General features: G+C 42.0%; 1 protein-coding gene across 2 annotated transcripts in view; it reads right to left on the reverse strand.

The window, feature by feature from the left end:
- Nucleotides 1–14,973, reverse strand: part of si:ch211-106h4.9 (rab effector MyRIP) — a 40,494-nt gene extending 25,521 nt beyond the window's left edge. Inside the window, exons 1-3 of one of the 2 annotated variants that reach the window (XM_034208481.1) lie at nt 14,497–14,973; nt 14,053–14,153; nt 12,475–12,645 (exon numbers count right to left, since the gene is read on the reverse strand). In XM_034208481.1, the coding sequence (XP_034064372.1) occupies nt 12,475–12,584 (110 nt within the window). In that variant the 5' untranslated portion in view covers nt 12,585–12,645; nt 14,053–14,153; nt 14,497–14,973. The remainder of the gene's footprint in view (nt 1–12,474; nt 12,646–14,052; nt 14,154–14,496) is intronic. The other variant, XM_034208480.1, reaches the window with a different exon arrangement.
- Between the last annotated feature and the right edge of the window lie 823 nt (nt 14,974–15,796).

The following is a 15,796-nucleotide window of genomic DNA, read 5'->3' on the forward strand; positions in this document are numbered from 1 at the left end:
AGAAAAAAAGGCCACAAGGTCCATTAAGTGGCTGATCTGGAGCTTTTGCTCACATGACTGTTTGTTATGCAATTAAAAATACAACATTTTATTTATTTTTATTTTGTTGAAGGCTTTTCTTTTATGTTGGTTTAAAAGTAAAGCTTCAACATAGAAATGTGTTATTTGGAAAATAAGAGTTTTAGGATAGGATATAAAAGTCCTTAAGATGTTGGTACTTTTACTAAAAACACTTGACTAACTTTGAGTACACTCTGGTATTGCTACTTTTAATTAAGTTACTTACTGAGTACTCCTTCCACCACTGGATTTCTATGTAGACTATGTTTTACAAATATATAAAAAAATAGTGACAGAATACAACATTACTGTAGAGAAACAAGATGGATGGAGGCAGAAGAGAGACAAATTGGAACTTGTGTAAGTAGCGCTGGAAAGAAAGTGTCACACAAATCCATTCTTTTCCCATCAGGACGGCAGGAGCACCAGCCACGACTGAATCATTTATAGATGATTACTGCTGCAGACTGATGGAGTCTGACAACACGAGGAAGGAGGACAGGGGCAGCAGAAAGAGCCACTGGTTACAACGTTTATTTTATTTCAGTTTTAAATGTAATTCTAAATGAAAGGCCAAAAAGGAATTCCTACATCCACAGAGGTTTGTAGAGACGGTATTCACTTCAAGGACATTTGCCTCCTGATATGGATGTTTTAAAGTGAATTGATAATTGACCTTTAAAAACCGTACTGCTCCAACATTAAACTATTGGGTTGAACATTTAAGTCCCCAAGACCTCGACAAATGCATTGGACCGTCCTTGGTGGGACCGTTTTATTCTTCTCCAACTTTAGAAATGGTGTGAGTCGGGGATGAAAGGGATTTCCAAGCTATAAATATCTGACAGTGACTGCCCTCTCACTTCAGCAGCACACTCCCATTAGGGAAGGTATTAATAACTCAGGCACAGGAGGATAGCAGAGTAACCTGCAGAAGTAAACATGAACACAATAACATCCATTCACATGTGTAAACACAACTCAGCAGACAAAGCTGCAGCCAAGGAGCCAACAGAGGAAGATGCAACAACACCAGTCATTCATCATCTCTCCGACTCTCATCTGAATAATTTAGAGGCATGAAACACGCTGTAGATGTTGATCCGCTCACTCTGTACAGTTTATCTGAAGAGAAGCTGCGTCCTCACACAGCCTCGTCTAAAGCAGCTTTCTATCTTCGGGCGTAAAACGAGAACAAGCAGGAGGGGCTCGAGCTGTCAGCTGCAATAATCCTCACAAAAAGTCAGTTTCAAACCCATAAAATGAAGGGACGTCCACTGATGTGAGCTGCATGTATGTGAATGTGTCTATTTTTCTTGTGTTGGAAGATTCCAACATAAAAAAAGAGGATAATTGAGATTGTTTATTCCCATGATTTGGGGCTGAAATTAATTTTGGCGAGACATTTCCTCAGTGTAATTAGTTTTTTTGTTGGTTGGTCCTATTGGATTTAGGCCAGATTGAAATCCTTCTAAAATTATTTATATATTTTTTTCTCTTTTTTGGAAGTAATTTGAATATTGTATTGGAAATATAACGCAGTTTTATTTATATCAAAGTTAATTCCATAAGCATGAAAAGTTGAGATTATGTGTCAAATATATGGCAAATAATAAACAATTTTAAATATGCATATTTATATAATACAGAACCAATCTGGAAATATTTTAATTAGTAATTAAAATAATAATGACTTCATCCTGGTTGGATGTGACATTCAAAAAGACATTTGAAAAGGGAAACTGCAATAAAATGCGTCAATAAAACAAGAATAGAAATAAGAAGCTTATTTGTATGATTATTTTCTATTTCTTCTCAGCACATTAACTGATACAAATCACACAAGATGCTACCTTTTTGAAGGGTACATATAACATTTGTCTGCGTATCTCAAGTCTTATTACATATAAATACAATTTGTGTGTGTACTAAGCATGTGTGGTAATTAAAGTCATTAGGTAAAATAACAAACACAAATAAAATGTTTACTGCAGTTTTAAAAACCTTTATCTCTGCAGGGTATATGCAGGAATCCTGAAGTCAGATGTAAGACCTTTTAAGACCTTTTTTAAGACCCTTTCCATACATTTTAAGACCTCATCGCCACTTGGAGTTTCAACCGGTTACATTGGTGACACACTTTACCTCACATTGACTATATACAGTATTGATTGTCCTTCCTCCTTATCTTCCAACCATTTGGACGCAGACTTGCATTTCCCCATAACGATGCTGTTTACATTACATTACATTACATTACATTGCATTTAGCTGACGCTTTTGTCCAAAGCGACTTACAATAAGTACATTCGACCAGGAAGACACAACCTTGAAGAAAACAGAATCATATAAGTATTAGGGCCGGGACTTTAACGCGTTAATTAAGATTAATTAATTACACAAAAATTAACGCGTTAAAAAAATTTATGCATTTTAATCGCACTTATTTTTGCACCGCGGAACGTTTCTCACTGGATGAGTTTCAGGCGTACCGATTATACTGGAGCACCAACTAACGTTCATGACTTCAGACAACAACAAACCACAGTGAACAACAGTGGGAAATGTTGTTTTGAAAAACGGACGGATGGAAGCGTCGATAAGAGCACGGTTGTGTGCAAATTATGCAAAAAGGAATTCGCATATCACCACAGCACATCAAGCCTCAAGTATCACCTCAATGCAAAACATATAGCAGCTAGCGTGGAAGCTAGCGTGGACGTTAGCCTCTTTATCGCGTTCACACCAAAAAGAGCCGGTACTAAAATTAGTTCATGAGAACCTTTTTACCCCCACGAAAGTCCCTGCTAGAGAGCAGAGAGCTGCTAGAGAGCAGGGACTTTCGTACGGCTCTCTTGTGAGAAAAGAGCTATATTTCTGATTGGCTGGGCGGATTGCAAACCACGCCCCGTAAAACTCCCAAAAAGTTTTGTGAAGCCGCCATTTTATTATCCTCGCATTAGCATTATTAGCATTAGCCCAGCGCAGAAACGCAGAGAGACTAACTTATGGCAAAACAAAATAAAACATGGGAGCGGTGGAGATGAGGAGGGTGTCGGCGTTCTGGCGATTTACTCGGAAGGCTGCTGGGACTCCCAGCAGCTTCTACTGAAGCCAGTCCCCAACTCCGGGGACTTCCGGCCGGGGACTTTGGGCGGCAGTATACGCCGTGAAGTGGTTTGCGGCCTGCCAGTAAACCCAAAGCAGAAGAAGAAGAAGTGACGTCAGCGGCTTCATTTGCCTAATCCACCCCCAGGTTCAAAGAGTTCTCATGAACTAAGTTCTCATGAACTAAGTTCTCATGAACCTTTGTGGGAAAAGTACTGCGGTGTGACTGCGCCTAATGGTATACTAAAATCCATGTGAAAAAAAATTGCTTCTCACTGTTCTTAGGTCAAATATTTATATGTGATTAAAAATGCGATTAATTTCGATTAATTAATTACAAAGCCTCTAATTAATTAGATTAATTTTTTTAATCGAGTCCCAGCCCTAATAAGTATATCAGGTTTCATAGAGCCAAACATTTCAAGTGCTACTCAACTGGCTTTAGGTAATCCAGTCCTTTATTGGTATAAAAGTGCTTCGTTAATAGTTCTAACGCTCGAAGTAGAGTCGAAAGAGATGAGTTTTCAGTTTGCGCCGGAAGATGTGCAAGCTATCTGCCGTCCTGATGTCAATGGGGAGCTCATTCCACCATCTTGGAGCCAGGATAGCAAACCCACGTGTTTTCGCCGATGGGAACTTGGGTCCCCCTCGAAACGAGGGCGCAACGAGTCGTTTGGCTGATGCAGAGCGTAGTGCACGCGCTGGGGTGTACGGTTTAACCATGTCCTGGATGTAGGAAGGGCCAGATCCATTCGCAGCACGGTAAGCAAGTACCAGTGTCTTGAAGTGGATTCTAGCAGTTACCGGAAGCCAGTGAAGGGAGCGGAGGAGCGGAGTGGTGTGGGAGAATTTAGGAAGGTTGAAAACCAGACGAGCCGCTGCATTCTGGATGAGCTGCAGAGGTCGGATGGCACATGCAGGTAGACCAGCCAGGAGGGAGTTGCAGTAGTCTAGGCGTGAGATGACGAGAGCCTGGACCAGAACCTGAGTCGCTTTCTGAGTCAGCTGGGGGCGTATCTTCCTGATGTTGTAAAGCGTGTATCTGCAGCAGCGCGTTGTAGCAGCGATGTTTGCAGTGAAGGACAGGTTGTTATCTAGGGTCACACCCAGATTCCTTGCAGTCTGAGTCGGGGAAACAACTGAGGTGCCGATGTTGATTGTCAGGTCAAGAGTTGGACAATCTTTTCCCGGGAGGAAGAGCAGCTCAGTCTTGTCAAGGTTGAGCTTGAGGTGGTGAGCAGACATCCACTGAGAGATGTCAGCTAGACAAGCAGAAATGCGTGCGACGACCTGGGTCTCTGAGCGGGGAAAGGACAGAATTAATTGGGTGTCGTCAGCGTAGCAGTGGTAAGAAAAACCATGCGGGCTAATGACTGATCCGAGCGAGTTTGTGTACAAGGAGAAGAGGAGGGGACCAAGAACAGAGCCCTGAGGGACCCCCGTAGTTAATTGACAAGGGTCGGACTCAGACCCTCTCCAAGTCACCCTGTAGGTACGGTCTTTCAGGTATGAGGTGAGGAGGGAAAGTGCAGAGCCAGAAACTCCAAGTTTTTGGAGAGTGCGAAGGAGGATCTGATGATTCACCGTGTCGAATGCAGCAGACAGGTCCAACAGGATGATGACAGAGGAGAGGGATGCAGTTTTGGCAGTGTGCAGTTCCTCCGTGACAGCAATGAGAGCAGTTTCTGTGGAGTGACCTGCCTTGAAACCAGACTGGTGCGGATCCAGAAGGTTGTTCTGATTGAGATAACAGGAGAGTTGTTTAAAGACAGCGCGTTCAAGTGATTTAGACAGGAACGGGAGGAGAGAGACAGGCCTGTAGTTTATAACATCAGACGGGTTGAGAGTGGGTTTCTTTAGGAGAGGGTTTACTCTTGCCTCCTTGAGACTGTTTGGAAAGTGACCAGAAGTTAGAGAAGTGTTGATGAAATGGGTGAGAAACGGTAGAATATCAGGAGCGATAGTCTGAAGGAGGTTTGAAGGGATAGGGTCCAGAGGACAGGTGGTAGGGCGGGCAGAGGTAATGAGGGTAAGAACCTCACTTGGAGAGAGAGGGGAAAAGGAGGTTAGTGTGTTGGTGGAAGGAGGGTCTGGTGACCCAGCGGTGAGTAAAGGTGAGTCAGAAAAAGAAGAGCGAATATCATTAACCTTTTTTTCAAAGTGGGTAACAAAGTCGCTTGACAGAAGTGAGGAGGGGGGAGGAGCTTTTGGAGGGTCCAAGAGGGTGGAGAAGATGGAAAATAGTTTTTTAGGATTGGAATAGGAAGATTGGATCTTATCTTGAAAGAAAGTGATTTTTGCCTGAGAGATCGAAGCAGAGAAAGAGGAGAGGAGAGCTTGATAGGTTAGGAGGTCGTCACGGTGTTTGGATTTCCACCATTTCCGCTCTGCTGCCCTAAGGACGGTTCTATTAGCACGCAGTGCATCATTTAGCCAGGGAGCCGGAGGGGACTGACGAGCCTGCCGAGATGTCAGAGGACAGAGCGAGTCCAGAGTGGATGAGAGAGTAGAGAGGAGAGTTTCTGCAGCAGAGTTTGGAGGCAGTAGTTGGAACGAATCAGAGGAAGGGAGGGCTGAGAGCACCGACGAGGCAAAGGTAGAGGGAGAGAGGGAGCGAAGGTTACGGCGGACAAGTGTAGGATGGGAAGAGATTAGTTTGTTATGTTTGGAAAGGGATAGAGAGAATGAAATGAAGAAGTGATCGGATGTGTGGAGCGGGTTTACAGAGAGGTTAGAAGTAGCGCAGTTCCTTGAGAATATGAGATCAAGGACATTGCCAGCTTTATGAGTCGGTGGGGACGGAGAGAGTGAGAAAGCAAAGGCGGTTAACAGAGATGTTAGTTCGTCTATCTTCCCCATCTGGAGGTTGAAGTCTCCGAGAAGTACAGCGGGAGGGCCAGTTTCAGGGATGTGTGAGAGGAGATGATCTAATTCCTCCAAGAAGTCCCCCAAGGCGCCTGGTGGACGGTAGAGAACAACAATGGTTAACTGTATAGGATGGGTTACTGTGACGGCATGGAACTCAAAGGTGGAAGGAGTAAAGTTAGGTAGCTTGAAGAGGGAAAAGCTCCATTTGGGAGAGAGCAGGAGACCAGTGCCACCTCCTCTGCCAGTGGGTCTGGGTGTATGGGAGAAGGAATATGCAGTGGAGAGAGCTGCTGGGGTGGATGTGTTGGATGGAGTAATCCAGGTCTCAGTGAGAGCAAGGAAATCCAGAGACTGCAGGGAGGTGTAGCCAGAGATGAAGTCAGCCTTAGGAACAGCTGACTGGCAGTCCACAGGCCACCTGAAACTAGATGATGGATCTCAGTGGAGCACGTGGGATAGACGAGAGCAGGCCGGTTATATCGATTAGGAGATACACGGGGCCAGTGATAATTGCGAGAAGACACATGAACAGGAATGGAGAAAATACACATGATTATAGCATGAGGGGCTAAACAACAAAAGTAAAAATTAAAAACGCCAACGATACTTAGCTCAATCAAAGTAGGATTTGCCTCCTCTTTGCCTCCCTCGTGACTCCCGTAGGACTCTAATGTCTTTGTCAGTCTTACTCCCGTAGGACTCTAATGTCTTTGTCAGTCTTAGCCTGTCTGCCGCTGAAGCTGCCGCTCCAGGAAAGAGCTACCCGAAATGGACGCCTGATTGCTCAGTTCTCACAGCTGAAGTTAATTAGTTAACTATCTACAGCTGATGGGCGACAATAGACTGGCCCTGCCTATGTTAATAATGCAGGCTTGAGTGCTGAGAGCTGTAAAGCAGGTTTCGCCTGAGCAGATCTGAGATTTAAAATCTCTCAAAAGCGATTTAGCCGTTTTAGCTACAGTAACAATTATACAGAGTCGAATAAATGAAACCGAGAAGTCTAATTAAACAAGAATATAACTTACAGTGGTTGCTGCGTCAATAGGTAATGTTGTCACCGGGTCCAGATGCACACAGTTTAACAACCGGCGTAAACGGATCTGTGCGCGCTATCAAGCAGTGAGCGTGCGATGTCCTGTTCAGATGACGTCAAATCATCTTCAGAGGGTGTCAGAGAAAGAAATTAAAAAGCAGGATGCAGTCAGAGTTCACTAAGCGACAAGAGGAAGCAGTGCAAACCCTGCATAACGTGAAGGGTTTACCATCAGATGTGATATCTGGAAATGGTACATGACCCCATGTCAATGGCCGTCATACAGGAAATTACACAAGAAAGTTTCCTCTAGTTTTTGTTCAAATCCATGATTTGTTTAGTTTTTTTGTTAGTACCGTTTGAGTTCATAGATCCACCATTGTTTTCTAATTTTGCTCTTATTTTAGGTACAAGTAAGACGTCAAGAGCACTTTTAAAAAACATATCTTGAATTTAAAGCTCACAAATTGTTCGACCAAAACAAGGAAGCACAAGTTCAAATTTGAGGACTAATATAGCTAATCAAATTTGTATTATTCTAAGGGAATCTGACTCCACTTACACTATGCAAAATCAATATGTGTTTTTGTTTATATTACAACCTCTTTGGCTTGGTGCCCAAAGGAAAGAGGCAGTTTCTGTGTTATTGCCACTAGGCTACAACTTCAGATGTCAATGAGCAGTTGAATCTAAGAGACATTGAAAGTGGAAAGAAAAAAAGGCATGAAAAACAAAGTGTGATGTTGTTGCAAGTCAGGCATATAAAAAACAAGTTGACTTTAACAGCATCCATCACCAAAAAAATGAATATACTCCTCACATTAAGTAAATGTCCCATAGGGTAGATATCCGTCCACTGTGTTATTGTGTTGCACTGTTGGAGAAGCCTGTGACCTAAGAATTTCATCAGCATAACTACACTGTAGATATGTTCGTATGACAAAATAAAGTACCTTGAACATTCCTCTGTTGGAACTCTTTAGGAAATAACATCCATTAGGTTTATCTTGCATGTGTGGTCCAGTGTGTTATCTTTGATTGGGTACCCTGATGGCTAAAAGCTTTTTTGGTTAAGTACGCAGAAAAATAATATTGCGTTAAGAATAAAAGCACAAGGAGCAGGTAAAAGAGTCAGAATTAAATTAAGCGACTATTATTTTTAACCTATATAGCAGACATAGCAGCAAATCATGTCCTACTATTATGTACCTCTGTCTCTCGCACACAATTAGCATCTTATTCTGTCTTTGTAATTCAACTTGTTTTGTTGGGGAAGTTTTGAGGAAACCATTGTGAGTACAACAGGAAAAGGAGGTCACTTCCTGTCCGGAGCAGAGACGCAGGATAGGAAAACACCCTTAGAGATGTAAAAATGCCTCGAATGCACACTGAGCCCCAACCAATGTGACTGCTCTTACAATATGGTTTAAAGTTTCCATTTTATTAATTTTAACATCTTTCTTTCATATCTCTTTACTCACAAAGAGATATTTTTTATTCAACAATATATTATTCATAGAAATAGTTATCACCGCAATAAACTGTATTACATTTTGTCTTAAAGGTGGGGTAGGTAAGTTTGAGAAACCGGCTCGAGATACACTTTTTGTTATATTCCATGGAATGCTCTTAACATCCCGATAGCAAAGAATATCTGAAGTGCTTTGACAAAAAAATCCATAAAAAAAATTCATCTGTGGAAGCCGTAGCGCTGTAAAAAGCACGACCAATCATTTTAGCCGGCCCGGCTAAATAACTGGATGGCCTACCTGCCTGTCAGCCTTCCATCTGTGCACAAAATTATCTCGTGCCCTCATTGGTCATGTGCGCGTTCGTGTGTGTTGGAGGAGGGGCTCTGTAAGGAAGTGGCAGATTTTTTCCGGCTGTGTATTTTCAAATTCTAGCGCACTCGAGCTGGTTTCTCCAAAATTACCTACCCCACCTTTAATGTACATTATTTAATTTCCTATTCTGTTCTTGTACATATCATATTTTATTTACATGTAGACCAGTGGTTCCCAACCGGTGTGCCGCGGCACCAGCACTGTGTGCCGCAAAAAAACGTATTTTTATGTTCCAAATTTTTTTCTCACTTAATAAACTTCACTTCATATACACTTTATTTTATTACATGTACAATAGAGTTCATAAGCTAATAAAACATATATTGCTCAGATTTAGAAATATTAAACTGCTTAAATTCTCATGATTTACGTCAGCCGTCATTGTTTACGGTGTGCAGAGCAGCTTTTTATCCTCGCGCCAAATAATTACAAGATGGATCGTTACGTAGTGACAATAAATAAAGAAGCACCCCAGCCCTCAACACCACAGGCAGGGATGACAGAACATGATGGAACAGCAGTGCAAAAGAAGTCTAAAAGCAGACAATACAGCGAAAGCTACCTTCGGTATGGTTTCTCCTTGACTGGGGATGCTGACTGCCCGACGCCAGAATGCCTAATCTGCAGAGAAAAATTATCCAACGAAGGAATGGTGCCAAGTAAACTAGCAAGACACTTTAGCACAAAACAACCTTCTTATAATTCCAAGGACATTGAGTATTTCCAGAGACTGAAATCACAAATTGAGAAGGAGAGTCAACGTATGCTTTCGTCTCTACGTGTCTCTGACAAAGCACAAGAGGCCAGCTATTTGGTTGCTGAGTTAATCGCCAAGGCAAAAAAGGCACACACTATCGCGGAAAACCTCATTCTACCGGCATGTAAGGAAATTGTCAGGGTAATGATAGGGCCAGATGCTACTAAAGAAATCGATAAAATTTCATTATCCAACAATACAATCAAACGTTGCATCGATGACATGTCAGTAGACATAGAAACTGTCCTAACTGAAAAAATACAGATAAGTGGCAAATTCGCTCTGCAAGTTGATGATTCAACAGACATAAGTGGCCACTGTCAACTCATTGCCAACGTGAGATACGTTGATGGAGAATCCATTGAGGAGAACTTCTTTTTTTGCAAAGAGTTACACACACATGCAACCGGAGAGGAAATGTACAAGACCACAGCTGATTACCTGACAGAACAGGGTCTAAACTGGGGGATGTGCCACAGCATTTGCACCGACGGGGCTGCCTCAATGACGGGGAGGGTGAAAGGCTTTGTAAATAAAGTGAGACAGGTCAATCCTGATGTACAGATAACCCACTGCATATTACACCGAGAAGCCCTTGTCGCCAAAGCTATGCCACCAGACCTCATTGCATTATTAGAACAAGCTGTGAAAATAGTGAACTACATCAAGTCCCGTCTGCTGAAGTCGCGGTTGTTCAGCACATTGTGCAATGAGATGGGGGCTGAGCACCATGGCCTTTTACTGCACACAGAGGTCCACTGGCTGTCACGGGGCAAGGTGCTGTCCCGTGTCTACGAGCTCCACGACGAACTTGTTGCATTTGCAAATGAGCACGACTTACCCTACAAAGAACACATGGATGATGAATCGTGGTGGGTTAAGCTTGCATATCTGGCAGATATTTTTAGCCACCTCAATGACCTCAACATCAGAATGCAAGGGAAGAATGAGAACATCCTGACAGCCACAGAAAAACTCAATGATTTCCGATCCAAGTTAAGACTGTGGCAAAATTAAGTCGCCAAGAAAAACATTGAAATGTTTCCGCTGACATCCAGTGACCCAGCGCACAAGACAGCATTTTATCTACAAGTTGTAGCTGCTCACCTGAGAGTGCTGGAGGAGAGGTTTGAGTCATATTTCCCTCCTATGAATGAAGACTTCGATTGGCTCCGGGATCCGTTTAATCCTCTGTCATTAATATCAGCCACAAGTTTAAACGGCAGAGCTCAGGATGAACTTGCAGAGCTATCTATGGACCGCTCCCTGAAACTGAAGCACGGGGAACTAGGTCTGGATATATTTTGGCTGCTTGTGGGACACGAGTATCCATCCCTCTCAGAGTGCCATCAAGGTGCTTTTACAGTTTCCAACCTCCTACTTGTGCGAGCTAGCGTTTTCCTCACTCGCATATGTCAAAAACAAGACCCGCACCTGGCTGTCAGTGGAGCAGGACCTCCGCGGTCTGAGAAATGTTTATGTTTGGATGTTAATTTATGTGCCTTTCTTGTATGATTTATGATTTTGTCAATCAGTATTATCTGGATAGCGAAATGCAGAATGTTTAATATTTGGGATGTGGTTGATGAGTCACATGACCACAGTCAGGTCAGAGGACATTGTTTCATCCCTCCAATTCTATTAAGTTATTATTTAATCTAAGTGATCATAGGCCTGCCTCTTTTGAAATCCAAATGTAAAATAATAACTGTATTGATATGTATTCGTGTTTTTACACAGGTAGGCCTACTATTTTCAGCCAAAACAAAAGAGCCTACTTAGTAGGCCTGTTTATAATATTGAATTAATCATAGAAATGGTGTTGACATTTTTAGTCTGGTTCTTGTGTGAATTCTATAAAATGTTCTATTCAATTAAATACACATTTGAAAACCAATTTATGGTGTATTTATTGTTTTTAGTTTAAGCTCTGAAGTGGTTTTTAAATCTACAAAAAGTTGGGGTGCCTTGGGGTCGAGAAATATTTTAAGGGGTGCCTTGGTAAAAAAAAAAGTTGGGAACCACTGATATAGACTTCTTGCACTATTTTGTATCTGTATTTTTGGTATTCTATTATATATGTTCAGTGTTTCCCCTAGGATGGAGTCATAGCAGCGGTGCTAAGACACCTAGGGTTAGGGTTAACCCTAACCTAACCCTAATGCCCAGCAAAATGTGAGCATGTGGAATTTATTAGTGTGTGCGCGTGCGAAGTGCACCCCGCACATATGTTTCTATGTGTCTGCCAGCACAAGAAAGGCTCTTGAGGCCTAGTACATACAGTGGCAATGTCTCAAGATTTAGCAAAATACACTTTATTGAACATACAATAACACAAATACTACAAATCCACATAACAAACAATCAAAAATCAAAAAGGGTCGCCACTTATTATTATTTATTTGTGTGGTACCGGGCTGGCGCTGCCGCTATTTGTATATAGGGGAAACACTGATGTTGCATTGTTGGAGGAGCTCGGGTCAGAAGAATTTCATTGCCATTTGCCATGCCTATGACAATAAAACCTTTGAATTAGAATTTCTGAAATGGTAGACAGCATAGTAGAGCTGCAAGTAACTATTGTTTTACTCATTTATTATTTGCTTGGTCAATAAAATGTCAGGAATATAGTAGACATTGTAGTTTAACAATTCATCGATTATCAAAATTGTTGTCGTTTATCCATCATTTAATGAATGAGTGGACTAATGGTTGCAGTTGTACTGTATAATGAGTATTTGTGTTTGATGTTGGAAATGGAGCCGCTGTGATGCAAGAACATTTGAAGTATTATCGTATCTGACCTGAGGCGCTCCTCCTCCTTCTTGCGCAGCCTCATGTCTCTCTGCACCACCTGCAGCACGTGCTCCGCCTCGTTGTCCGTCAGCCCAGACAGATCCAACTTCCTGCCCATCCTGACAAACCTCTAGCTGTCACTCAACGCTCTAACCAATCAGAAAGCTTGTTGTTATCATCTGAAAGAGGAGAAAAACACACATCAGGAAATAAACAACAGCAATCAGAGCAGAACATGACAGTGAAAAAGGGTAACAGTGCATTGTACATAATCAGTGGAGAAAAGTAACTATGTTTAAATATTTATTTGAAGCATTTATATTTCCTTTCCTTCTATTCTATACTGCTACTCCACTATATTTGATGTTATATTATGGTTAAAGACAGGACTTTGTTTAATAGGATTAGATTGGTAACATTTACAAACTACCTAAACCAGTAAATTGTGAAAAATGAGTTTCACATTTACCAGCTGCTAAATTAAAGCACAGCAATGCATCAACTCAAAGTACAAGTAGGCCTACTACACACAATAAAGGAACTGCCTTTGTGAGGCAGTATGGGTACTTTTGTGAAATAATGATATTATAAATGATGTTTTTCTTTTATAAAAAGCTATAAACTGTACCTGTTAAAGAGACATTGTGTTGAAATATTATTATTATTGTTGTAAAGTGCCCTTCAGAGTAGGGTTGGGAACCGAAACTCGGTTCCAGATGAGAACCGATAAGAAAATGCCGGGTACCGGGTACCCATACAAAATACACAATTTCGGTTCTGCTTAACGGTTCCTAAACGCGGTAGACCCTGTATTCCAGCGGGTCCGTCTGCACCGCGGTGCTGCGGTGACCCGGTGGAATACAGGGCGGACCTGGAGAATCACAGAACGGCCGGTCGTCAGCGGGCCGTTGACGGCCGGCTCGGTACGCTGACGGCCGGCACCGCCCTTCATTTTTTTAAACGGCATCATATAAATTGCGCTGACAGGCGACAGAGGTCCACAGTTGCCCCGCAGCGATGCTCCCCCGCCCTCCCGTAGACATTTCACGAGCTCAGTCACTTCATAACACCAAAGATAGGTCGCGGTAAACACTCTGAAGTGAGGCTCCACTACACTAAAAAAGAAAAAGAAAAGGCAAAGTGTAATGCCTGTTAATAGCTTGCCACAGGCATAGCTCAGTTAAAATAAAGCACAGCTATTGTGCAATACATTTGTATTGCATGTATATTTTTTAGTAACAATTTCAGTTAAAGCTTTTAAGAATAAATATATTTTTGTTATCTAAACGTTTGACCTCTTTATTTTACAATTTTGGAATCGAAACGGGGAATCGATAAGAACCGGAATCGATGAGCAGAACCGGAATCGAAATCGGAATCGATAAATTTCAAACGATACCCATCCCTACTTCAGAGTCATAATGCATAACTGGAATACTTCCTGCAGGTAGACAGTGAATACAAATAAAGAAATCTGTTTTTCTAAACATTTTATGCAGATATTCAACCTCTTAGTTGATATTATAGAGTTAACCACAGAACAGTAAGCACTTTAAACGCATTTGGAGGTCCAACAAGCCACTTACAAGCAAATCAGAGGTATTAACACCGAGCAGGATTTGGTGTTTTCCGCATCAGCATTCCTGAGGAGCAAATCTCTCTCTGATCAAGTGGAACACACTTTTCTCTAAAAGAAGCAAACATGGCAGCAGATCAGAGGCTGCAGTGAGTCCCTGTGGATGTGGAGGTCAGATATAGTGCCAGACTGCCAGTACAAGATAGTACAAGAAACACCGTGTATCTCAGTGTTAACTATAGCGATGATCCATACTTATTGTACATGTTACGCATCAAATCTCGTGAATTATGTAACTAAGATGTTGAACAAATATCAGTGTATCAAAATTGGAATAAAAAACACAATTGAAGACAATTTGTATGGAAATATTGTAGTGTGTTGATTGTGATTTTTGAGCAGGATGTTGACAACAAAGATATTTAATTAGCAAGAAAAATGAATACAAACTCACCGATCTCGGCGTGTGTTGTCCTCGCTGAGTGAAATTGACCAACGGGGCACCTTCAGTTTACTCCTCTCGTGAATTGTGTGAAGTGTAGCCACAAAACGATTAAAATACAACGTAAAATAGGACGTTTTTAAAGTCCTGTTTTATTTTTCTGTTGCTGTTACTTTAGTTGAGGAGAAGTTTCACAGGTCTGATCCGTGCAGCATGTCCCAGTTCCTGAAGGGAAACCAGGATAAAGTCTGATCCGGTCCAGTGTTTCTCTGCTGGGAACAAGGAATTAGCCGAAATGGAGGTGATGCAAGGTTGAGAAAAACAAGATAAGAGCGGAGTGTTTCACTTTCCTGAGGAGGTTTGTAGGCTACGTTACATTTCGTTGAATAGTTGGGCACATTTTCCCAATCTTTTGACCTGTTTCTTGATTTATAGCGTTCCCTGTATGACTTCCACGAATAACTGTAACATGTGTAACACAAGCAGTGCCACAGGTCGAGTGTTTGAGGATAAAATAAATGCTATTTTTTAACAGTGAGGGTGTCTCGAGTAAGCTCTCTGATTGGCTAATGAGGAGCAGGTGAGTGACAGAGGCGGGAAACATTGAGCTACTAGCGGTCAGGTGGAGAATTACAGTTGAGGTTTGTTATTAAAGGTCCCATGTCATGAAGTGTTAATTTCGTTGACTAAAACTATGACGAAATATGTTCGTCAACGACCTTTTTTTCCATGACGAAAACGAGACGATGACGAGACGGCACCGACGGCAGTAAACAATAACTGCAACGAAATCATCATGCAATATCGTTGACGAAAAGCGACGAGACGAAAATGTATGACAAAATATTATCAAAGATAACGTTACATCTCTGATAGTCAGTTTTTCTCCAAGCAGTTCCATTTCCGGTGCTGCGGCTGGGCAGCAGCTGTGTGTCTGTGCTGCGCGCGGCGGTAGATTTGAATTACACCGGGCAGCGGCAAAATATTAACTGTCAAGAAGACTCGGGTCTAACTCATGGTCTAACTAACCTTATTCAACATCAAATAAAATGGCAACAACAGGGCTTGGGAGCAGTGGTCGCACTCGCGTTAACCGAATACCCCCGTCAGCGCGAGTGATTGATACATTGTGCACTCGACGGATAATAATGGATTATGACGGAAATGTTACGATCCTGTCCGTCAAAATGACTGACAACGAAAAAGTCTAAAGCCACCACTGTTTGGGAGAAAGAAACAATGTGATATTTGGGCCCATTTTCGGTACAATGAGGCGGAGAAAAAAAGCGAATGCATTGTTTTATCAGAAGGG

Source organism: Gymnodraco acuticeps, unplaced genomic scaffold (genome assembly GCF_902827175.1).
Source record: "Gymnodraco acuticeps unplaced genomic scaffold, fGymAcu1.1, whole genome shotgun sequence".
Taxonomy (NCBI): domain Eukaryota; kingdom Metazoa; phylum Chordata; class Actinopteri; order Perciformes; family Bathydraconidae; genus Gymnodraco; species Gymnodraco acuticeps.